A 26,211-nucleotide genomic window follows, 5' to 3' on the forward strand; every position below is an offset into this window, starting at 1 on the left:
ACGCCCTTTTAAATCTCAATAGGCTGATCATGCAGGATTATGAGTTTTTCCACACAGCCACGGGGCATCAAAATTGGAAAAAAAAATTCCAATACAGAGTTGATATACATCATTCATGGCTCATTTACATTTTCCATAAAGCAATGTTTTTTTGTAAGGGTCTCACTTCTATCTGAGTGCAGGAACCAGCTGTAGAAATGAGGAGAGTCTTGAGTGACATAATAATTTGTTTTTCAGTGGGAAAATTGTGCTTCTGTACATCTGTAATCTGCGTGATTTCATCCAATGACAGTCCTAGGAGTTCTGCGTGTTGGTAGCTGAATTTGAATGGTGGACAAGACATAATTATTATTTTTTGTGTGTTAAAGCGCATGCTATAATCATCTTGAATTTTTAAAAATCGCTGAATTTGATCTTTAAATAGAGTGGGTCATACCGTCATTAACACGTTGAATGGGTGTTTGTGCGGAAATCATAATTCACTGACAAGCAGGAAAGATATCAACAATGCCTATTGTTTTAATGAACTCCAATGTGTCACCCGTTACAGAAAAATACTAAAGGATTGCACGGATGAGAAATACGTGTAACCCCGCTGACATTTCCTAGCAGGCTGCTGAAAGCTGCTTTTTTGAGGGTAAGAAAAAGAAAAAAAAAGCTTTTCACGACGTCAATTTAAAACAAATTATGCACTCCGCACATTGTCAAGCAGCTGTAATTGCTATGACGTACAGTTCAGGGGCCATAGCAACAGGTCTGAGGAGAATAAAGGTGCGCATTGACCGTGCTTGGCAAACACAGAGGAATAATGGGACTAATCTGCCCCCTGTTGTCATCAGCATTTTTGTCATTTTTCACGTCAGCTCTCCTTCAGACCCTGCACGTAGTGCGCCGGATATTTTAATTAAATAAATGATCATATCATGCTGGAACCCGGCCAGAAGTGCCATGCGGCATGTAAATGTGAGAAGCCGCGTCTTCCCTTTAACCGAGGGAGTAAAGTGCGCTTCAAAGACCTCCCATCTGCAAGACACGATAAATAGTTTTGCAGGAGAGCCAGAGGGTCTGCACCCCCTTTTAATTTTTTATTTCCCCCTTTTTCCCGGATTTAACATTCTGAAGCGTAACGTTCACGGATGCGTGACTCTTGGAAGCGTCGCGTTTGTCCCGTTCCATCACGTCAGCATGTTGCTTTTTAATTACGCTCACGTTACTGTTTGATTTTCTTTTTAATGTTTTCAAATCTGCACAAGGAAGAAATTCAACCAGAAAAAAAGGCTAGCACACTTAGTGAAGGAGCCGACCTTAATAGGCAGGTATCAAAATAGAAAATAAAATCATAATGTTATGCACTAAAAATGTTCTGACTAATTTACATGTTATCTGGGTCAATTTTTCAGTTTTTTTCAAGGGTGTGTGTGTGTGTGGTCTAGCTTTGTCACATTTACAGTTCATTCCAACATTCTCCCACAAACTATTATTATCACATGTCAAATGGTGTCATACCCTCATGCAGGTGCACAGACACTGCAGCTAGCTATTTGTCTATGTCTGCTCAGAGGTAATTGTTTTTTAATCTTGTTCAGCCACCCCTGGCTGTTCAATGTGAAATAAGGGGTACTACAGTGACCTGCAGTTTTTGAGATTTTCAAGTGGATTTTTTTTTTTACAGGCTGAGCAGAAGCTTTGAGAAAAAAGAGACAATTCTTTCATCCTCTCTTTCTGCTAGATTAACTTTGCATCAAGGGTTTCTTTGTGCTAGAGTTATGTTATATACACATTTAAAATGGCTTGAGTTTTGACCTTCTTCTGATTATTTATTTTTGAGATGCAGGGATTCATAACCAGACCTGGGAGCTGAGCCTACATAATGCATGTAACATGCTCAAAGTCCAGTGCAACCAGTGCAATATGTTGCTATTATTCTGTGTCAGACCTAGTATGTGTACAAATTTCATTGCAAACTATTTCACTGTAGCTTGGCAAATCAATAGACCAGTAAGTCCTGTCATTTGTTAGAAAATGGAGGTTGTACCCTGTAACCAGCTGCAAAGCTGCTCATCTGAAATGAAACAGACATGAAATAACTTTGTGTATTTTTCAGCATTTTGTTGTCAATCATCCACAAATCTAAAACATGCAAATTACACATGGCATCAAGTTCCAAATTAGTGATTAACTGCTGTGTTGAATCAGTGACCTCATCCATCGTCACAGAAAACTCCATAAAGACCCATAGACCTCACACTTTTTATATTAGCCAGTAGCACCGGCAGACAGACAGTGGCAGGTCATCAGACAATAAAAGTATATGCATAAAGAAGAAAGGTACTGTCTTTTAGAGGACAAGACATTATTCTCGATGTCTTAATTGAGAATTCACAACCTTCCACACAAAAGAATTGGCTCGTCACACAGTAATTGACTGAGCAGATCAAACACCTTTAAATTTAATGAAATGTCTTTAATGACATGCTATAATTTATACACCACACATGGCAGCACCGCTGAAATGTGAAGGGAAACTGCAAAGGCGAACAGTCTGGAGCAGTATATTGGTGCCACACACTTCCTGCAAAAGACATTTAGAGAACCCTAATGGAGGGCAACTCAACTGCAAGCTTTCTTTGCTTCCTGGCAGCTTGTATGCCCTGTCAACTGACAGATTGTCCTCCTTTTCAAATCTAACAGAGAAACAAAGACAAACTAAGATCTCACATAAACTGAATAGCTGAGATACTTATAGGAAACTAGCTGCATTGTTCTAATTTCTGTTCTTTGCTCCCTTTGGTTTAATCTTTAATATCTAGACACAGGATATCTCTTATTTCTATCTATACTGTCAGAATCTCTCATCTTTGTAGCCCTCTTCAAAGCACGCTGGGGGAATACTGTGGTGAAGGACACTATATTGTGAGCTTAGCATGAAGTTTGTCATCATATATACATACTGTACAGTATATACATTACACAGAAATGTAAGTGTGTGCACACACTTACATTCACACAAACACGCATGTGCACACACACACACATACAAAGCATAATCGTCACTCCCCTTTATTTAGCTGGTTCTAGTTGAATAAGTCCACACAGAGCAGATATGCCCATTGAAGTTTTTCTTCAAACAGGTCCAGAGCAACCCTCTGGCAGAGATAAAATACGCAATGTCCAAAGTCATTTTTATCACTGCAAACATGAAAAAAGCCTGGGTGGAAGTGTCCTTCTGGTCAATAAAGCCCTGTTCTAGCAAGCCTTTTCGAATAATGTTAAATCCAATTATAGTTTAGGTCAAAGCAATCAAAGAATGTGTAAAATGCCCTCATTAGCCCCTCAACATCTGACAGCACTTAATCCTAATTAGAGCGCATGCCGTCTAAAAGCAGGTAAACACACCGCATCTATGAAGAGCAGGCAAGGGAGCTGTGCGTTACAGTCACACAGCTATCTGTCTGTGCCACAGGCTGGTATTTCTGGTGCGAAAATGTCTACACTCAAGTGCAATTCGCAATCCCAGAATGCCAGCTGGCCAACAGCATTGAGGTGCCGTGAAATAGGACGTGTCTTTTAAATGCACCCTTATCGGAAACAGAAAATTGCAGCGAGGGTTTTAAGCCTTCGCTGTAGATGCCGTGCGGCACTGTAGGTGTCTGGAAGCACACAAGCTGACTGACACTTCTGTTCCCAATGTACTTACATAAATGATTTTCCCCTTGCATTTCCTGTACACTAGAATATGTGGTATTCACCTGAATGACTATGCACCTGACTTCCCCGGGTGACTATAGTATCACATGTATGTGTGTAAAAGCTACATATGATGCATTTTTCTTTTCAGAACATATTTCTGGTTTTCACCTGCAACATTCATATATTTGAAAGAGCAACCATAAAACTGCAGTAATGTATTACATATAGCGATTATAATGTTCTTTGTATACCTTTTCCTTTGTGTCATATCATTTTGGTTTGGAGCGATGCAGTGGTGCCATCAGCTCACCTCCGGGACCTGGGTTAGAACCTTCCTATATATGTGTGTGTGTGTGTGTGTGTGTGTGTGAATGCGCATGCATGTCCTCTTCATGCCTGCCTTTTCTCTGGGTGCTCCTGTTTTCATTCCCAGTCCAAGGCATGCAAACATCAAGGTTAATTGGTATCTAAATTGTCCCCTGTGTGTGTGCGCATGGACGCGTACGTGCATGCAGTGCAGTTGTGTTCCTGCGCCGGTCAGTTTTGTCTCTGACTCATCAGGACCCTCTGCAGGATGATGTGCTTAGTAATAACAGATGGATTGATTTTCAGTATGCTGCAGTTTTCTACAGTTTTCAAAAACTTTTTTTTTCTCCTTCACCATCCACTTTCAGATGACCGTGCACATATTACTGTTGCCTTTTATTATTTCACAGCTCCTCTCTAATAAAAGGAAAACACCCACCCAAAAAGAAGATTCTGTGAAAAGTGTCTCATGTGACTGAATGGTAACATGCACCCCCACCCCACCCCCCCAAAAAAAACAATCTCAGATAAGTAAAAATTCATGTCATATCATATGTCTTATAATATTCTTGTACATTTGGGCCTTCCCCAGCAAGGCTGCCTACTTTTACTAGTGTCTGTTGGCTCCTGTCTTTGGAGTGAATTCTAAGCAGTTGGTACTGGCAGAGGCCGAAGCACTTCAGAACTCTTTAATGAAGACATCTTATTAAGTTCGTCTTGTTTAATGCCTGTGTGATATTAGATGGAAGGGAAAGACCTGTTTTGGCTCACACTGCTGCTTTCACACTGGTTAAGGGGGCAGCCATGCAGACAAACACACACACACACAAACACATACACAAACACCACACACACACATACGCTACAGTCTATGATCCATGTCATAATTGGCCACATACATTAACTGCCTTCTCTAAAGCCAAACACAGATGATAACAGGTCTCTTCTTCCATTCATTTGATGAAGCACAGTGCACAAACTGGACTGAGGTCACTCAATAAGGATTAGTTGGTTTCTTGAATCAAGGCTAAAGATGTATCCCTTATTTGAGTGCATTTTCACAAGAATGCGTTTATTTTTCAATAAAAGAGAGGACAATTCATGTGCGTCCTCATATTAGCATTTTTCCTTTAAACTGCTGCAGGCTTTGAGGTCTCACAGAATTTAATCCCCTCGTCAAATGCTGTGTTAACTCACTCAAAGCATTTAATTTACACAAATGAAACCACAGGCAGTTTTGTTGGTGTGTGAAAGCCTACTATGAACAAGAGGCTGAAGTATACATGTGACAACACAGGTGAGAAAAAACATGCACCACCCCCCCCCCCCCCCCCCCCCAAAAGCTTGCTGTTGCCATATGACACCTATGCATGTACAAACAGCCTGTGTGAATGGGTCTGACTCAGTGCACAAATATCTGTGATTGAGGACGCCCATGGCCAGATTCACGATGCTCTGCAGTGATTGAAGGCACAGTGACATGGTAAGGACACTTTCACGTGATTGATTGCTCCTTCAGCCTAACTGGGAGATCTCATCAGAGCCACAGATGCTGTGCTGTGATTGACGACGTCAACTCAGTGTTGTAGCTACTGACCGAGATCAAAACCGGCCAGCACCAACGCCAAACTGGATACCCAGAATACCAGACCACGGCTTCACCACGGTGCACGAGTCACCACCATCACGTGTGTCATCATGTCACATTCATTGCGTCACGCATGTCATAATGCTATATGCACCTAAATCCACGGGAGACTAGCAACTCAATACAGTGGTACTAATGGTGCTTACTTCACTTCGCTCCTCAGTTAATCACCCAATGAACATTAACAGGGGAGAAAAGATATGCCAGCTGCTTCATCTAACATGGAGGTAGTTGTGCATATCACATTTTCACCCACCCCGTCCCAGCTTCCCCCAGTTTAGCTGAGGTTAGGAGTGGCTGCTGCTGATATAGACTAATATAAGCTAGCTTCAATGTGAGGGTGCTTGCAGGGCAAGGTCAGTACCACTCTACCTTGCACGATCAATATGAGCAACATGATCAATACATGTCCAAGAGCCACAAAGCCATTTTATGTCAAGAGTTCCTGGGTAAACTTCTCTGAGCCCTCAAACAGTCATAGAGGTCCTGTGGCCATCATTTGCAACTGTGCAAAGCTACCAGTATCACTCTTTAGACAAACACTGATGACAGTAATTAAGATCAACAATGCATTTGCTAACAAACAGCTTGTATTATGCCTTAATTATGTGATGAACACTCTGTCATGAGCATTGTCACAGCACCAATGAAGAGACTGAAGCCAAACGCTGTGGAGGACACAAGAAAGTGACTCTCAGCGTCACAAAAAAGGGAATACTCTAGTAAGAATATTCCCCCAGGAGCAGCATGCATTCCTGCTCACTCCAGGGGGTGACAGTATTGAAGAGGGTTTGTTATACTCTCCCAAGCTCTGGCATAGCCATGAAATCCGAAGAAGTCAGGTACAGGAGACAGACTGTAGATTGTCATTCAAGGAAGGTCTTTTGTCCCCAGCCACTATGCACCATTCCAATCCCAGACATCCTCTTTTGCCCCACAATTTGAGATAGCAATTTGAGTTAGCCTAAATGCAATTCCTCTCTTACTCAATTGGGATCCAATGGGATCCAAGATCAAGTTTTAGGTTTTTTGCTAATATGTCATCTTTGGAGGAGGTGATGGATTTAGTAGTTAATGTGCTGGATTTAGCACTTTCGTTGTTGCTGTTGCTGCTGTCGCTGTTGTTGTTTGTAATAGATGTCACCGAATGAAAATCTGTAATATACTGTTGCTGTCGCTGCTTTCTTAGATGGGAAAAGTAACATCTGAGGTGTGGATTCATGTTCCTTTATGTGACAACTGATATAAGCTCTGGAACCCTTACAGACTAAAACAAGGTGTTATAATAGCCCCATCTCAATCAAGGTAATGTGTCTTAATAACCAGCCATGGTTGCTAAGAGCCCTGAAACAGAAAGAGAGAAAACCAAGCTTTGAATCAGATATCCCTATCACGTACGCACATACACACACACACACACACTCACACACACGCAACCATCAGATTTTGCACATTGGGAATGTATTTCAAATTACGCTTTCACTCAGAAAACAAAAAAAGAATGTTATACTTCTCTACTTTCTCTGTGCTCATTTAATCCCATGTTGTCCAATTATGCTAACCGTACAATACAGCAGAGCTTGCTGCGCAAAGGAAAACCGGGCGAAGCAGCATGTCATTGCGTTTGAAAGGAAGTCGAATGCGCTGAGAGCGTGACTTCACAGGGCTCGTATACTAACATACTGATACATGCCACATATGCTCAAATCAGAGAGGATTTTTTTGGCATTTTGCCTTTTGGTGTCGTCCCTAGATGTTTAACGGCATACAGTAGCTGTTCAAGTTTGTTTTTTTAGGGGATTCAAATAATAGAAATGACTTGTTCTGTGGGACCCCATTGTTCTCCTCTGAAAGACCTGCCTCTTTGTTCTGTAATTCCCATGAAGAGGCACCCCGAAGAGGGGCCGTTTCTCTGCTCAGAGGGATTAAGCCACTCTGCAAGGGTCTCTTGGAACATGAAAGGGAGTGAACCATCCCAGGAAACAAGACAATGCGCCAGTGTGAGTTGCGATGAAAGAAGTCGAGGGGAAGAAGCAGCGAGCAGAAACGCGTTTGAATGGCGCGAGCGAGCGGAGCCAGCCGGGTCCCTCCGTGAGGAATGCGCTCGACAGCGGGTGAAAGTCACATGCTGAAAATGGCCGGGCGCCCACCTCCCCAGTGGCGGCTCCTGCTGGTAACTTATTGCCTGGGAACGGAGAACGACGCAGACGCGTTATGACAGGGCCGCACCGAGCCGCCTTCCGCGCACAACAACAAGCACAAAGCGTTCACCGGCATCAATGGCTAGATGCGTCCCCCATACGTCTCAGGCGAGTGAGTGACGCATGACAAACCGAGGAGGCCGGGTAATCCAGGCTCTCTAGGGTCCACTCTCAGACGCGACCGCTCTCTTCTTCTCTTCATTTGTACGTCCGGGAGCCCCGCGGATGACCACGGCCTGTCCATCAGCCTCCCGTCGCCGCGGATACGGCTGGCCAGGCACACTCAGCTCGATGTCCACATCGGGCCTTCCGCCGTTAATGTCCGCGGGGCCTCGGGAAGCAGGCACCCCCAGCAGGACACAAAGGTGCCTCAAGGTTTTCTGTCACTATGACAACAGCGAATGCCGTGCTCGAGAAAACACATCTTCACTTTAGTCATTTGCCCAGCAGACACCCTTTGTCAAAGGCTCCCTCTCCCTCCCACTTACACTGATTTACAAAATTTTGTTTTTCATCTTTTTTCTCCATATCGCTCTTAAATCCCGTATTACTCCTTTACACAGCCAGGTGCATAAACTATAACTGGACCAATTCAGGTTAGATACTGTGTTAAAGAAAACATTAGCAGTGGCCCAACCCAGAAATCAACCCTAAAACCTTCTGGTGATAAACAACATATCTTAAGCACTACACAAATCAGCCACCCAAAAAAAGAAACAACATAGTTGGATTTACTGTTCACAGAGAGGTTAAAACTAAAGTACTATATAAAGGCCTTAGAGAAGCACAAACACATATGGTAGTGTACTTGGCTTCCCTTGTCTAGTCAGGTTACACAAGCTAACTTGTGGTAGGGCTTGAATAGTGTTATGCTCACACTGGTCTGGGAGTGCTGTTAGCCTGGTCTGACACATTCGACTTGAATGGATATACTTATGCTCTGTTGTGCTGGAAGTCTATATGCACTCAGGCTCATGACAGGCATTACGGTACACAGCTGCAGAACGATAATTTTAAAGGGGAATTTAATTAGGTAGACAGTAGATGGATCCACAAGGTATTAAAGAACTGATCCAGGAGCTGCACATGGAAGGATATTCACGGGATTTCAGCGGCAGCGAGTGCTGTAATGAGAATGAGGGCACAGGCTGCGTTACATCCTCTGGCGTTCGGGCCCGCTATCAGCACACTTTCCTGGGAGCTTGTTTAAGACCTCTTTACTACACAGGAGGCTGGCTTTAACTCCTAATATTCAACATCCCTCTCTGCCTCTCATGTGGGGCCTACAGAAAGCCTCAGGCGGACGGATTTGCACAGTCTGCACGTGCGCGCAGCTCCCCTGAAACAAGTCGGCGGCCCGTAAGGACCATTTTTGGGGGATCTCCTTGTGGCGTGAGCACCGGGTTGACGGGCTTCAAGACTGGAAGAACCTGTTGCACGCTGTTGTCGCTCGGATTAGTAGCAGCCCTCCTCGTACAGCGGCGGATCGGGTACTTTGACATGTCGGCAAACACGCGGCTGTTGCCATAATGCTCCGTTCCCCGAATGGACTGATTGGATTACAGTGGCAGTGAGAGAGTCACTTTCATTATCACTCCATCACTCCTCCGCTGCGCTAGAGCGATCCTCCCCGCATTCCTCCCGTCTAATGGCCCCCGCGCACTCTACCCCTGGCACACTCATCAAGCTAATTGAATCCCAGGAATGCTGTTTTGCTGAAAGACCGTGGGCCTCTAATGAAACTCTCAGCGCCAGTTGCGCTTGGCTGCCGCAGCAGGGGGTCCCAGACACCTGGCCAAGGAAAATTCAGATGACCTGTAAATCATTGGTGAACTTTACGATTTTGTCCAAGAGGAGAGGAATCTCGGCGCTGTTCACAAATCAATGCTTCCATTCGGAGACACAGAGTAACAGCACAACCACAGTTTTCTCCTTTCACAAATACATAGGTCACATTACAACTGTTAGATTTTAATTGACTGTCAACACAGCAGACAAGACATCCTATTAGACATGTTTCCCATGTATGTTAAAAATAATCTGAGGCAAAACAAAACAAACCTATTCTTATTTCACTACGTGTAAATAAAGGTTGGCCTCTTATAATGAAAAAATAACCCAGCCAAAACATTACTTTATGATTGAACAAAAATGTCACTTGCATCAAAACCTGCTTAAATGTAGTGGCAAAACATTCTTTTGTGTTTAGGTTTGAGTCATTTAAAATGTAATTTAAAATAAAATCCAATTACCAGCCTCAAAAATCTCACCGGGTGACGACGTTGTAAATATTTTGGAGTGGTAAAACTGCAGAGCACCGTGAATTTCCAAAGCAATTATAAATACACTGAAATCTGATATCCCAATGAATTTTTGTGATGAATGAATATTAACTAAATATCCATGGCTGGCATTCTGCAGCCATATTCGTTTTAAAGCTTACATCATCACAAATTACGCTTCAATGACCACTAATTCCTATTTTCTCAGACAAAGCACTGGATGAATGAGCTCTAAGACTGTTTTTCTGTGGTGGTTCACAGCAACTCTTTTCTAATGGACTCAAACAAACCTCAAGAGTGTTCCTCTAGATCCACAACACTGAGAGACCATGGACAAACCGTAAATACAAATTAGACTGGTTTTCAAACCTGATGGAGGAGGCTGTCTGTGAACAAGACAGCCCACAACACAGCCATTGCTCACTGACAGTACTGACCAGCCATATCTGCCGGAGAAAAGTGACTGCGCATTAAGGCAGCGCTTAAACATAGCCTCGAACAGTGAAGCAGCTCTGCTTCAGATGCTGATGAAGACAGATGGATGTCTTGCTGTCTGTACTGCATATTGGGATTGGATTCCACCTGAACCCTGTGTGCCAGTGCAAACCTCCTGTGCACCGTGTTTGCCATGCCCCTGTGCAGAAGCAGGAGTGGTTACCACATCACACCAGAGCCAGTGAGTGAAGGTGTGGGCTGGCTTGCTGACACAGAGTGAACTCCATATGTGGAAGGGAGAGCAGACTGGGGAGGTGTGTGATTGAGTGTACATTTGGACTCTACTGCAGGGCATGTTGCAGCTGCACCAGGTGAGAGGCCAGCATGAAATGCATCGTATTAGTCCTGACAAATCAGGACCGCAAGCTGTGTGCGCGTGTGTGTGTGTGTGTGTGTGTGTGTGTGTGTGTGTGTGTGTGTGTGTGTGCGCACGTGTGTGTGTGTGTGTGTGAGTGTGTGTGTGTGTGTGTGTGTGTGTGTGTGTGTGGGGCCCCCAGGGGTAAGACAGAAATTTACAATATATTCATTTCATGTTTTAAGTTTTGGGAGAGGCTTATGCAATGCACAGACATCCAAGGCTTATTAATGCTGGAAGTTTCATAAACCGCTAATCTGGACACCATAATCTAGGTGGGCTTTGGGGAAATTAAAGTGAAAGGTTGAAAAAAATCTCTAGCGCATCAGCACAGCACCTGAGCACCTGAGCTCTCATCAAAGGCAATAATGAAATTAGCATATTAACATCATCTGGAGAATACGACTGAAACAATCTGCACCTGCTCAGAGAAGAATCCTTAAAATCTTGACCTCTGTTTCTTTTTTTGTCAGATTGATGCGGTGTTTACCAGACCTTTACGTCAGGCAAACTGTCATCGCTTCTCTGTACTTCTCCGCAGGCAAGTGGGGGTGGAGGTGGGGTGGGGTGTGGAGGAAAGGGGTTTAGGGTTGGGGGTTGTGGTGCTTGGTTTAATATGCAGAAGCCAGCACTTCAACACCCTCATTAAAAACCCTGTCACATCCAGCACCCTCTGTGTGGCCTTTACTCTCAGTATCCATGTCCTCCACTGAAAGAAACAGGCCAACCAATCCAGAACTGTTTACAACGGATAAACAGCTAAGTAGAACAGTGTTGCAACAAGAGAGGCAGACATGACTATTCTCCCCCAGCTTTAAAAGACGTCTCCAGGCACTCTGCAGACAGGCTGGATAATTAATAAAGTTTTAATCTAACCAATGGCCATGTGGGGATTTGCTAATAAAACTAGTATCCCAAAATTACATCTTGGTCTCATTCTGTCAAGAAAAGATCGGAAAGCTTTTGCGCATGCAGCAGCTGGCATCCAGTCTTGGCTAAATTTGACCCCTTGCACAAACTGTATTCATAAAGGAAAGGGAAGCCGAGGCAGTTGCCTGACAGCTTATGCTATTAAGAAAAATAGCTTTGGAGCAACCTTTCCATTTGACAGAAAGTGTAAAAAACATTTTGGCCGTTATAGTTTTTCTCACCAAACAACTGTGTAAACAATGTTACGGCACAATTTACTTTCACCTGTGTAATTACCTACGTAAATACATCGTAAGTATTAAGTGAATGTGTTTTTACACTGTACTCAATTTACCCTATAAAACAACCATCAACCCTTAATAAGACATATATGTCTACTAGCAAAATATTTGCACAGTATTCCAGAATAATACTTAAGGAATTATTCCAGTACAATGTCACTGCAATGTAAATTGTTACCCAGTGTTCATAGAGTGTTAAACCAACTCACCAAGTGTTGACACTGAAGAACATCCATATCTATACCTTTCAGAATATACCATGCACTAACAGAAAATGTGGGTAGTGTACTGTATTATTTGTTGAAGAAATGGTAAAAGTAATAGGCAAACATAAACACGCACTGATGTACAGTACCGGCATAAACATTCTGGTCATCACTCCCAGTGGCTGACAACAGTGATATCACACTATTGGGAGATCATCCGTCTTTAAGAGCCATTCCAGGTTTACATGTTTACCTCCACTCAGTGCCAGGACAACAAATACAACTGTATTGATTTCTCTGTGAGGCCGTAGTCCTATCTAATCTTCCTCCCTTTAACTCTCACAAGCAGAAATGTGCAGCCACCCATGGGTACAGGAAACAGGTGACGGCCGGCTAACGTGCGCCCGCGTCTCCCGGCTCGCCTCGCGCACGTCCAGGTCGGGCCCGGTGACTTCTGGGACGCCTGCCTCCTTGTGTGACATGCGCCCCCTTGTTTTCCCACTGGCGACTCTCTGGAATACTAATGCCGCTGCTGTTGCCTGAGCTCACAGCCAATTCAGCCCCGAAGCTTTGTGACTCTTAAGTCCAGGCTTGTGCAATATGTATATGTTCATGGATATGGGTATGGAATAAAGAATGCTATTGTTTCTGGGTTTTTTTTTTTTCATAAAAACAATATCATAAATTATTATAAATCTTCAGGTCAACATGGCAGTTTTCAATCAGCTTGTGTGTGTGTGTGTGTGTGTGTGTATGTACAGAGAGAGAAGGAGAAAGACAGCGAGGTATAAACACTTAAAACACTCATCATGTGCAATACTTTCCGTTTGCCAGCTGCTGCGAACTGCAGCGAACCCAAGAAATAAACTGCTCAGGAGCATATATTCTGCAGTCAATCAGGCAGTTCATTAGCCTTGCAATGAATAAAATATCAGCGGAACGGGGACAAGGAGATGAAACTGAAGAGTCTGCACTGAGGAAATTTCAATCTGAAAAAAAAAAATTGAGGAATTACAACCAACACAAATCCAATCACAGTGTTTTTATTATTATTATCATTATTATTCTCCACCAAAACCACAGTATGCAGCTCCTTTGTTGTCAACGTAATTGCATTAGTGTACAAAATCCTCGGTTTCAGAAATATCATTAGGAAACATTTCCATTCAGATCATATAAGTAGACTGAGTAAACCAAAGGAATATAAATGTGTTGGTATTTCCATTAAATAAAACAAACACTTGCATATCAACTAGAAGTCTGAAAACCTAGTCATTGTTAGGATTTGAGACTGTCATGAATGCATGAATAAATGGTTACTAATTAGCATGCTACTAATTTAGAATGCATTCGTTAGAGGACACCAGTACTGATATATTGTACGCACAGTCAAATATCAAGTAGTTGCTTCACTTTAGAGATTCTCCTGATGTTCTTGGCTACCACATATCTAAGAATGAAATTCTTATGAAAATTTTAGGAATGCACATCTGATTAGAGGTCAAAAGAAGAAAGAAGACATTCTTAGATTCTCAGTTTTCAGTGCCATAATCACCTCCTGAACATATGAGGGTCAGGTGAGGGAGTTGGGGATTAGAATGTCCTGCAAGTGTGATCTTTCAAGTCCAGAATTCACTCTGTAGCATTTTTTCCCCTTGGTGGAAATTTCCGTTAAACACAGAAGGGACGAGGGGTCAAAGCCAGCAATGCCTTTATTGATTCCATAAGGGATGATCCTATTAAGAATTTATCTCAGACAACCGAGGCAGTAAAATGTCCTAGAAAGAGAAGATCAGAGGGAATCCATGCACAGACTGGGATTGTTCAATATTTCAAGGCAGAATAAAGTCTATGCCCCAAGTAGGGGTCTGCAGAAGCAGTAGACAGCATTTTCAATTCAGGGTGGAAGTGGGGGGGTTGCCATATTCCTCCCATTCCTCACTGGAAAGATTTTTTCTATGAAAAACTCTGCACACAGAGACATATGAGCTACAGCAGCAAAATCCTTATTGTCCCGATGGTGACCACGACTCTCCTTTTTGGATCTAGAAACCTCTGTGGAACCTGGAAAACCTTTATGGAACAGTTCACACTTAGCGGCCCCGGGGGGAGGACGGCCTTGTCACTGAAGCCTGCTCCAAACACGAGACGGCTCTCGCACAGCTGTGGCAGAGCTGCAATCTCCACACAAGACACGGTACCCACCACTTTAATTCACAACCTGTATGCCCAATCACAACTTGGCAACTGATTACCTATCAGAGAGACAGATGCAAACGCAGGCGGGGGCCTGTCAGAGCGCCATGTAACTTGCCTATCCGCTCGACGGGGGGGCAGCACATTCAAATTACTCCTTGATGTATTCGGTCGCTGCCAATTCACACGCAATTCATACGCGAACGCTCAAACAAAAGAAAAAGGAAGATCCTTCTTTTCCTATCCTCTTGGAAACTCCCGCATGCGTGTCTGAAGGTTATGCTGTATGGACTCATCGGCGATCAAACTTCATTGCCAAACGTTGTGTATTATTAACTGAATTTACTGGCTGGAGGAGTGGAGCCCAACCAGCCGTCCATCAAGCCCAAACCAAAACAAAGTGACAGCTGCCAGCTGGTGTCTATGTCCTCGGGGCAAAGGGATTCAGTTTAATGACACTGAAGGAGCTAATAACTAGATCTAAATGCAAAGACGGTGTCACACTGATGCTCTGCATGGATGCCCCCCTAAGAATATGTGCATTCTCTGTCTACAAAGACGACAGCGTTGCAGTTTGCCTTCAGCTTTGCATGATGAATTTAAGCAAGCGTTGCTTTTCCCAGTCGCCGAAATCCATGTAACATGTCATGTTATGAAGTGAGGTTAAAAGTACTACTCAAGCCAAAAGGAGGAAAGAATCCCTGTCTTAAATCTTAGCTGCAAGTACAGTATGCACCCTTTCCGGAGATACACTGTGCACACACCCTTACCTAAATCCATAAAGTAAAACACATGGGAAATGTTGATATTATTATTATTACAAACAGCTGCAACACACTGTGCTTAAAACCTGGCCTAAAGCTCAACTGAAGACTACCTGCCAATATTTCATTTAAAAAATGCATAAATAATAACAGCACTTTCTTTGTATGCTGAAATAGCTTCAGTGACATTGGTGGCAGGGACCTTGACTTAATTTTTGCTGCCAAATCTGAAATCACTACCCACACCATTAGCCTGTCATACAGTGCCATTGATCCTCAAGCTATTATCCTTTCCATAAACAATAACCCAGTGCATAATGCACACCGGGCCTCATGCAAATGTCAGATGCGCTTTGTTCTGCGCACAGAGAGACGGAGACGGGTGAAGGTGATTGGTCGTCCCTCCCTCTTCCCACCGCGCTCCCTCCCGCCCACCCCTGCCGTGCTCGCAAAAACAAATCCATAATTTCAGCATTAGAGGAAGGCCGTCAGCGGCGATCTCACCGGAGGGTATCAAAAAAGGGGGTCCCGAGCTCACAGCGTTATTGGAAATTATAATGCATGATGCACAGGGGGGCCGGCTGCGTGTGCGGCCACAGAGAGGTGACAGTGGACAAGGGGCTCGTATCGTTCAAGGTCGTCGAGGAGGACGCTGGAGGGTTGGCGGCTTTTACAACGGCTCCCCGCCTCGGCCTTCACACAGATAAAACATTTTACGCGCACATGCAGCGCAGTGGTATGGAGGAATGGCAATTACATATTCCTCAGGGAGATTTTTCACACATTCTACTTTATTTTTCAGACTAATGAATGCATTTAGAGCTATAACCTTTACTACTACAAATGGGTTTCTGCAGACAGCTGCTTCGGGAATGGACAGATGATTCAGATTTGTTTACAATTTGCGAATAAAAGCTTGTATCGCTTTTTCAAGGTTCTATTCAAATTAATTTTCTGTGATGTCAGCTCTCTTGCACATAAGTCTTTGTTTACAGTAACCACCTCTGGCCAAAATTAAAAAAAATGTCTTTGAGCATTGCTTCCTTGCTATACCACTTTCAAACGAGCATGTTCCAATCCAGGATGGAACAGACATGGAGGGAACTAAAATAGCCGTTGCTTCTCATTAAAATTCTTTAAAAGGTACAGTATGATTAACAGTGTTTCAGCTGCCTTTTACACGGAGAGCATTATAGTATTCAACAGACATGTGTGCGAGTAGAAATCCGATAGGCTTCTTTAACTGCATTTTCCATTGCAGCCTGGCTTGCTTTAGTAACTAATCCACTGGGAATCTCATAAATGTTTTTCTTCGGGAGTCTTGCTTTCACATGACAGAAAACTGAAATGTTGATGGTGCCAAATATAGATTTGGAACGGAATATATCGCTATAATGCTATATGTCATTTGATAAGAGTTTATCTGCAAAATTCCACTTTCAGATCTTGTTCACATTCTAGTGGTGGTTACCCAGTTACCTCAAGACCTGTCCACGCAGATATGTCAGCGCCAATCCTCTGCTTCTGTGCATAAGCCCGCTAAGTAGATCAGCACACAGTGTCAATATCAAACAAAATACAATAACGCGAGATGAAAGATAAGCAGTCTATGTAAAGTCAGGTTTAAATCATGCCATTTGTCCTTACATGAAGGTCACGTTCCTGAGTATGTGAAGAAAAGATGAAAGATGCAAATGAGGCATCATCTGATCTTTTTTTTTCCTCTTCTACTCAAATCCTAGGCGAGGAAAACACTGTCACCTTGTAGAGTTTATGCAGTATATGTCATGGGTGTCTGCACAGTGTCTGACATGGCTTTCAGTAGCAGCTGCCAGACAAATAAATATTCCCTAGACTTAGACAGCACAAACCAGGCCAGAAGCCATGGGTTTAGATGGACAGTAGTGTCGGTGGGGTCGCTATGCCATTATCATCAACTGAAGATGAAACGCAGATGTTTTTCTGGTGCTGATTGCGGTTGTGGTTGTGGTGGTGGCTGTGGATGTTGTTGTTGCTGCTATTTCTATTTTTTAATAACAGATAAGTTTGATCTTCTGATAGAGGAAAAGGCCAACAAATTCAATTGCATGATGGAGCTTGCTCAATTACTTATTTGAATTAAAAAAAAAACACCAAGCCGTCTGTGATAAAATACACGAAATCTCTGCAAAATGTGAGTGCGCACACACCCACCCATCGGTACAACAAAAGGTATTCTGTACCTCCACAAAATGGCCCCCTTCTAAAAGGAAAAATAATCACGCTACTCCTGAATTAAGTCCTGGTTTTTAATCACCCCCAGACCATGCTGTCTGCCACGTCCCCTCCATCTATTCATTCGATCCTGCCAATGCATCTTTTGATTGTCTGTTTGAAAGAAGGCGCTTCATTTGTATTCCTCTTTTTAAAAAGCCGGCGCTCTGTAGATGTGAGGAGGCGTGGGAGAGGCAAGGTCAGTCACATGGGAGGGCCTTTTCATCGTATCCTTCTCATGCTGCGGATCCAAACACGCTCCTCCTAATTCTCAAAAGGTGGCTGTGACCTACTTACCGAAAAAGACCGCCTCATGTAAACTTGATGACGATGTGCGGAATGAAATAATAAAAAAAGAGCAGGAGTCTTCGCTTAATGCAGTGGGAGAGAGAAAGAAAGTCACCACAGTCAGTGGGGAGGGCGGCACAAGGACTCACAAGTAACGGTGACGTAAATCCCCAAAACCTCAGAGCCAAATGTGCATGTCACAGACTAGGGCTCTCCCACTGTGGACATAATCTTATACATTACAGCTATCCTCCCTGAGGGTATCAGCGTAGCAATCGTCTCAGAAGTGTGTCAATTAAGAACTCATCATGTTATTAATTGATAAGTAAACAGCCTTTTAAGGGAAGAGGCAGAGTACATGCAACGTTACGGCTCTGTGCCAGATACTACCCACGTGTTACTGTTATTTTGAAAGAGCACCCATTTCCATGTGCAAACCAGAAACCCCATGAAAACACTGGCCGTGTAGAATAGTGGTAAGGATCAGGGCTTGTGACCAAAAGGTTGCTGGTTCAAGTCCTCACTGGGGCACTGCCACTGTACAATTGGGCAAGGTACTTGACCCCCAATTGCCTCAGTAAATATCCAGCTGTATAAATGGATAACATGAAAAAACTGTAAGCTATGTAAGTCGTCTGGATAAGAGCATCACTTAATGACAATAATGTAGTGTAATATACTGGTCTCCATGCTGCAAAACCCTCTCATGGAAAGCCACATGGCCATGTCCAAAGAAGAAACAGATGAAGGCAATTTCTGTTGATTATCCTGACCTCACCTCACCAACATTATCCTTTGAGATAGTCACTATGTCAACTGTCTATATTGGGATTTTATCTGAATACATAATGCAAAAATGTATTGTTCTGCATTCCTTTTGCATCAATGGCTTGAAAAAACAATGAATGTGCCTTCATTTCATACATAATAATACTCCCAACAGCACATTCCTGTTGAGAGAGTATTGCAAATCTCAAAGTGGTACACATTCTTTATAGTAATATATTAATTGTATAACTCTACCAGGGTGCAGAATACCATGTAACTCCAATCTGCTCGATTCGCCCTGTATGTGGCACTGAAAAACAATGAGAAACTGCAGATTTCATACAAGCACAAGAATGAAATAAAAAGGCAAGGGAGAAGTGTACAGGCCTGCATGTTCCTCCCATGGATGGTGACATTCCATTAGGAATGCAAAAAATGGCATGGCTTAACACAGAGTCACTAAGTACAGAAAGGCAATCAGCTTAATGGAAATCCTTGATGAAAACAGACGAGCTGCTCTCAAGGTATTCAACTAGACAGACCAATAATATATGGGAGACAAAGAGTGAGAGGAAAGGCAAGCAGAGGAACAGATACAGAACCAAAGCAGACGTGCACAAAAAGGCCCTTTTTTCCTTTTTTTTTTTTTGTTTTTGTTTTTTTTTGACTGGGCAAACCGAGCAGAAACCTGCTTTGCAGAAATCTGCATTGCAGGTAGAGAAGCAAAGATCAGGCCAATGCATGATTTAGTGTTCTGTACCTCCTCCTTATGACAAGGAGCTTTTACATTGCCCTTAAAGGGCACCTAGGTCTCTTCTATGAAATATTTTCAGTAATTTAGCCAAAATTTATCATGAGGCAGCTGTATCTAAAAGTGGTTTTCAGCTTTAAGCTCAAAATTACTTTAATAGATATTTGAAAGTAAACCTCAGGGAAAGTGTTGAGTTTGACATACTGATCATATACCAAGCCAGCAGTCCTCACAAGGTTAGTGCATAAATGCTTGGTACAGCCAACAAACATTTCCCCTGAGATTTTTCTCATATAGTATAGCTACCTTTGGTGGCTTTTAATGCCTTTGTTTACAAATAAAGTACTAAAACAGCAGCTCTCATAATGCAATATTAGGATAAGCAAGTTGCATTTGATTTTGTTGTGCTCAGTTTTCAAGTACGTTCAAGTACGAACTGCGAAAATTTTTGTCAAATTTGATTATTTCCTCATTATGGTGTTGAATCATTCCTTTGAGTGTAGAATGGCCGTTGGCACAGACGATTTTAACATGTATATCAGCTGGATACCAACTGCAGGCTCAAGTGTGACCCAAAACAACTTTCATGCAACCAGACAGACAGCATTTCACTATTCTACTCCACTTGTACATGTGAGTTTTGACCCTGAGTTGCACTAAGCTGCAAAAGTACAAATTAAGTTACTGGACTGAAATTCCTTTGACAAAAGAAGGTGAACAGGACAACGCATAATGCTCCATTTTGAGCATGAATGTTCCTCCAAACGATGTCATTCAGACCCTGAGGTGTGAATATGCAGAACAGTAGGAAAGGAGCCTCTGAACTTCATGGTGTGTTCCTGGTGGAGTTTGCTGCCCACACATCATGAGATTATTTGCTGCCTGGAGCTACAACCTTTATGATTTATATCGACAAGTATGACTATTGTTACAATTTGCATTGTGTTTATTCTTTCAGCTGTTTTTCCACAGTTGTCAAGAAAGGACATAAATAGACTACAGCTTTTATGAGGATATATTGTTTGCGACACTTGAAAGCAAAATATCTGCATGGAAACAGTTAGGGTAACATACTGTAAGGTAAGGTAATATACTGTATACTGTATGGTAATATACTGTATGATCACAAGCCAAGACAGTGGAACAAACGTGCAATGATCAAAAAGCAGCATATGAACTGTGTAACTGTTTTAATCGGAACTGATTATAGCATAATGAATTTTATTATGTTAGCCCAACAGCAGGACAATTAAAGTGCTGTAGCTGAAATGTAAAACTTTCAAACTACTAATACCTTCATAGCTCCAAACTTTTTTCTGATCTCTAATATATTTCAGCTGAGCAGTGTCTATACAAAGTGTCCTGGGTTTATGGCATTATATGATCATGCCCCCAGAATACTTCATTGGAAAGATATGTTACTCAATGGTACAGTAACAAACCATACACTTACGGACGTCCAGTTAAAAAAATCTTGTTCTCACAACTTTGCATTTTAGACATGGTGCTGTTTCCGACTTCTTTGTGTGACAAATGACACAAATGTGACATTTACTCAGTGAAAACAAAGGACAGAATAGTAGCATTTTAATGCATGGCAACAGTGTCATTTCAGTATTTACTGATGACAGTGTGACAGTTAGACCTCATCTGGAAAGAGCAGCACACACGTGAGCTGATAGGACTTGCTATGAACGTGTCTTTGAAGACACAGCCCCAAAAGCTCCCTTCACCATTTCCTGTGGGGGGAAGGACATGAGACGGAACCCTGATTCCAAATGGATTGATCTAACACCCACCTGCTGTGTTGTGGCTGAGGAACCTTTGCAGAATGTCAAACAGCTGAACTGCTCTCAGCAGAACACAGCCTTCCAGGACTGCCCCCCACTCCACCCACTGTCTTCAAACAAAACCAGGCCTAATCCAGATACAGTTGGCTTTCAATGCCAGAGTGTGCTCAAATTGCTTGGCTTCGTACAATATTTCCATCCGCAAGAAAGTGAAAAGCCACCTTTGCCTCAGAAACATTCTGCCAAATGATTATAAATCCTTAATTGTGTGCTTCCATTATATGCTTCCAGAAAGGATTAGTTCTGTCCACTTCAAATTTTTTGCATCACTTTCCTGCAAATTCATCTTAAACTGATCACTCCAAGATAATAAAAGACAAACAATATTAAATTTGTTCAGGGACAAATATGAAAACCAATCATCATATAGAGTAAAATCTGTCATTAGTAGCCTGGAGGGGAAATCATATCATGCTTAGATTTGTACGTGACCAGATTTCACATACACGCATATGCACAAACGCACGCACACACACAAACATGCAACTCTGATATACGAACTATATTGGTCTATGCAGCCGCATGGAAGTGCTTTCACATTCACATCAGTTTCAAGGTCAAAGCGTACGAATGCTTGTGTGTGTATGTATGTATCGATCTCTCTATCTATATATGCATATGTACTCAAATACATCTGTGGGGACTGGGAGGACCCAACTGCCACTGCAAAACTGTTTGAATTGGCGGGATTTTAGAAAACTATCGATTTTTTGTTTGTTTGTTTATGTTTTACATTCTCCCATCGCAGCGGTGTAACGCAAGGCCGTAGGTTGTGCTCAGCGCGAGCTCAGTGGGAGCTGTCCAACAGACAGGGTGCTGACACGGAACAAGCAGGACGCTCTCTCGCTGAGACCTGCAGGTGTATCAACACAACTGTAACCGTCTGACTCAAGGGACTCTGCAAAGCACTGCGTCGTGTGCAACCTCCATTTACTAAGCCATTTAACAACGCTTGTTTTCCACGACGATCAGTTTGCTTTAAATATGTCAAGACAGAAGACATTAATTGCTCCAATTGCAGGAACTGCTGTTCCTTTTTGCGCAAATTCTGGTGGTGTTCAATTCGACATATTCGTGTTACAGCGACCAGCCCCCCCTCTAGTGGTCTAAGCAAGTGAGCAAAGTAAACGCGCACAAATTCAGCAGTTGTCAGTCACACTCTTGTGAGGCAAGCAACTGTGGAGTGTTTTTTTTTAAGTAAAACGCTTTGTCTTTTAAAAAGCATTAGAACAATGAAGTTCACTTACATCCAAACGAAAGAAACAGTATTGAGCCGTATATAGCCATTGTATAAAACATAACCCCATAAAGGCTATGGAAATGTAGTGAATTCAGTAGAAAGCTGAGAGGTTGTCATGGCATCCTCGTTCTTGGCTATTCTCAGCAAAGAATCAATAATGAATCGGTTTTTTGTTCCAACGAAATGGACTGTTTTTGCCTCACACATAACCCTCAGGAAAAGAGCCTGTCAACCTTTTAAAATTCCAATTGTTTAATATCTCATACACTCGTATGCACACATACATACGCACATATGTACATACATACATACATACATATATATGAGCGCTACTGAGTGGAATCTAAATTCAAAATAAGTATAGTGCTACTACGGTAAGTGAAAGCCGACAATTTTAAGTCTAGGAAAGAGGATTTGTGATGTACTGGGAGGACGGTGATATGGTGACTCAGAACTAAAACGCTTCGACGAGGGAGAGCCTTCATCAGAAAAGTATGCCATCAGTGTCCGCGTTCTATTTTTAAGAACCCGCTATTTATAGAAATTAACCGACCCTCGGTCGGTAAATTCAACCAAGGAATCCAAACCACATCTTTCTGCATTTATTATTTTTATGGCTGAAACAAACGCTCAAGACGAAACAGATTAAATGTACTTTTCAAACAGTGTAGCACTGTGGCACCTGGGAAAAATCAAAATAACGAAAACATGACATTATGTATCACTGGTAAAATTGTGCGAATCAAACTATGTTCTGTTACAGTGTGTTTAAACCATAGTATTAGTGGGGCAAAGAAGTTTGACTTTGGAGAATTCATTTACGGCTATGCTATAGAGATGATTGAACCATGTTAAGAATCGGAACGCCGTGTTCTATCAGGATTTACTAGACAAGTCTCGACAGGAATTGCTCAAATATTAAAACATGCGTCTATTTTCTGATTAGAAGAATGTGAAATTTCCTTTCGTAATTTCTTTCTTAATGGAAATGTGTCTTCGCGATACAAGAGGTGTCTATATCATCATCAGCTCTCCCCGAGGACGATTCTTTTATCTAGTACAAGGCACCTTTCACATACCACAGATGGCAAACGTTGTGACAAAATTCCTTTAAAGTCCCCGCCAGGAATACTGAACAGCCACTACCAAGACGCTTCTCTGTGAAGCAAAGATAGTTGCTCCATCACTCTCGAGATGTGGCAATTAGATTTGAAAGTGCATAGGCTTTGATCTCTTAGCGTCTTCAGAATATTGCTTCTTATACCTGAGAGAATACATATACACATTTCTTTCCCACAAGCAAGTACCATACAATCGTAGAAACAGATTTCATATCTGAATGGGAAAATCAAACGTCCTCTATTCTCTGGGGGAAAAAAAGAAAAAAGATGCACGTTGCACTTCGTTTAAAGAGCCATTTGGACAACAGGTTTATTCAATGAACCATATTCCAGGGGCAAATATAGATCAATTTTAATCATGAATGTCTTTTGCTTAAATTGCAAGGGAAATGCATATTTAAAAAGTCGCAAAACAACGGGTTAATGGACCGTGTCTTAAATTATTCCTTACTCACAAATCACTGCACCAAACGAACCATTCTCGTGTGTCGAAACACTGAAATAACCTATGAAGAGATATTACCCAATAATTTATTGAGAACAGAAATAAGCATGTCGGTTTGAGTAGCTGAAGAAAGAGTAACGGGGAGAGTGGATTAAGAATACGCATATGGTCTCAACATGTGACATTTACTTTCGGTAGACTTACATGGAGGTGATGTTCTTCACCAAATCAGGGATGCTGTTACTGTTATTGCCATTGTTCCCAATGTCTTGCACAGCGAACAAAGGGAAAAATTTCCCATTGTCGGACTTATTGCAGTAGATCTCCGTCTGGGAACAGCTGCAGGTTGGCAGGCAGTCCAGCATGGAACTCACATAGTCCTGGAAGATGCTTAAGAGAAACAATACCCTCCACCAGCAAATTCGGGGTGGATAGCACGATAGATCCATGATTCCAGTGAAACCAGCCAGTGAAGCGTTAGTGTCCTTGTGCGGTTAGTATGTAAGTGAAAATATGAGTGTCGGTGCTCGCTATGTGCTTGCGTGTGTGTCTGTGTATGTGCGCGCGGGCGTGTTAATGAGTGTGAAGGTATGCCAAATTAAAGCGAACGCTGTATAGTCCCAGTGTTTCAAAGGCCAAAAAGGGGAAAATACTCCGTTACAGTAGAAGGGTCTGAAAAAGCAGTACTCCCGGACTGTCCTCCTCTCTAGACTGCATTGTACAGGGTACCGTATCTTCTGGTGCCGTTAGCCGCTTTCAGTAGCTCCAGTTTGCTCTCGAGCAGCTCTGGGACTCATATGGATAGCATAAGAAAGAGAGACGACAGAACGGCAAGTCGGTCCTCCGAGCATCAAGTCCCACCTACTGGGCAGAATTAAAACTGACACACCTGCAAAACAGAGAAGAGATCAAATCAGATCACGGGCGTCGCGAAGCATTAGAATCACAGAAACATACCGGGAATGAGAGTCGCAAATGTTTTTTTATATTTAATTGTTTGTGAATGTCCATATGCTTGACTGTTTTTGGAGGAGGACCCGGGCTCAACTAAATTTCCCACTACAACGGCTAACGCTACTGCCTCACTCAGATGACTTCATCAGTAATCGAGGGTTCTTGTCGCGATCCACGAACTGAAATTATGTGAAGATATATACTAGCAAAATGGGCGAAACGGAGGTTTAATTTTCAGAGCGCTACATAAAGGTTGTCATTTGAAGGGTGTGGCATCGGACAGAGTTAAGTACAGTCATTCCCAAATGAGAGTGTTCACCGACATACCAACGACAAGTGAATTGGTAACCTTTAGGCAATTATTCACGAAAGTCTTGTTTAAACGCCGGTTAATAGAAGTGAAATGGGGCATATCAAAATGCGACGAGAAAATGGTCTGAGAATCGTAGGAGTCTGACGTCACAGTTTTATCAGAATGTTAACTTTAGACAAAGTTACGTAACTTAATAATATTAATAATACAGTACAAGTAAGATGCGGATCAGTCAGTGACGAACATTGAAATGGTGTGGAGAAAGAATGTAGAGTTTCAGCTTGCAGATAATCCTAAAAGTCTCCGTGCTTTCTAAACAGTTGCACAGACGGCTTTATTGCGCGACGGATTGGATTTTATAAGCGTTCCTGCCCGACACCGCGTCAGAACAAAGAAGCAACTGACACTCACTCGCCATCTCTGATTTTTAGACACTTGAGTGACAACGAGCAATGTCAGTTTTCTCAAATAAATGTCAGTTCGCCTAATACGTCGTGAATGTTCTACAGGTTTCTCAGCGAGGCGTCTCTGTTCAATTAGAGTGGGATTCTGGTCGTCACGACTTAGAGCAGCAGTGGCAAAAGTCAACGGAAGTGGTGTTGTCCATGTTACAGAAATTCAAAATGTTCAATGTCTTTGAACAGACATTTAATTTCCTAACGAATGCTTCGAAAAGGAAAACGGAAACGGCACGCTTAGGTTTGCGCTTGGAGTCAGATATCTGATCTGAACGTGTGGCGAGTAGCATTTCGATTGCTTCGAAGCAAAGAAGGGGAAATATCAATGTTTACTTGGAGTTGCACCTCCGAAGAGCAAATTCGCTGCTGGTGTTTTCTAATATTAATGATAACTTTTTCGAGTGTGTATCAAGAAT

General features: G+C 42.5%; 1 protein-coding gene across 1 annotated transcript in view; it reads right to left on the bottom strand.

The window, feature by feature from the left end:
- The window catches only part of LOC118788376 (NT-3 growth factor receptor-like), a 163,575-nt gene extending 138,718 nt beyond the window's left edge, over window positions 1–24,857 (bottom strand). Inside the window, exon 1 of the mRNA XM_036544348.1 lies at window positions 24,275–24,857. Within this exon, the coding sequence (XP_036400241.1) occupies window positions 24,275–24,519 (245 nt within the window). The 5' untranslated portion in view covers window positions 24,520–24,857. The remainder of the gene's footprint in view (window positions 1–24,274) is intronic.
- Window positions 24,858–26,211: the final 1,354 nt, after the last annotated feature.

Source organism: Megalops cyprinoides, chromosome 13, assembly GCF_013368585.1.
Source record: "Megalops cyprinoides isolate fMegCyp1 chromosome 13, fMegCyp1.pri, whole genome shotgun sequence".
Classification (NCBI taxonomy): domain Eukaryota; kingdom Metazoa; phylum Chordata; class Actinopteri; order Elopiformes; family Megalopidae; genus Megalops; species Megalops cyprinoides.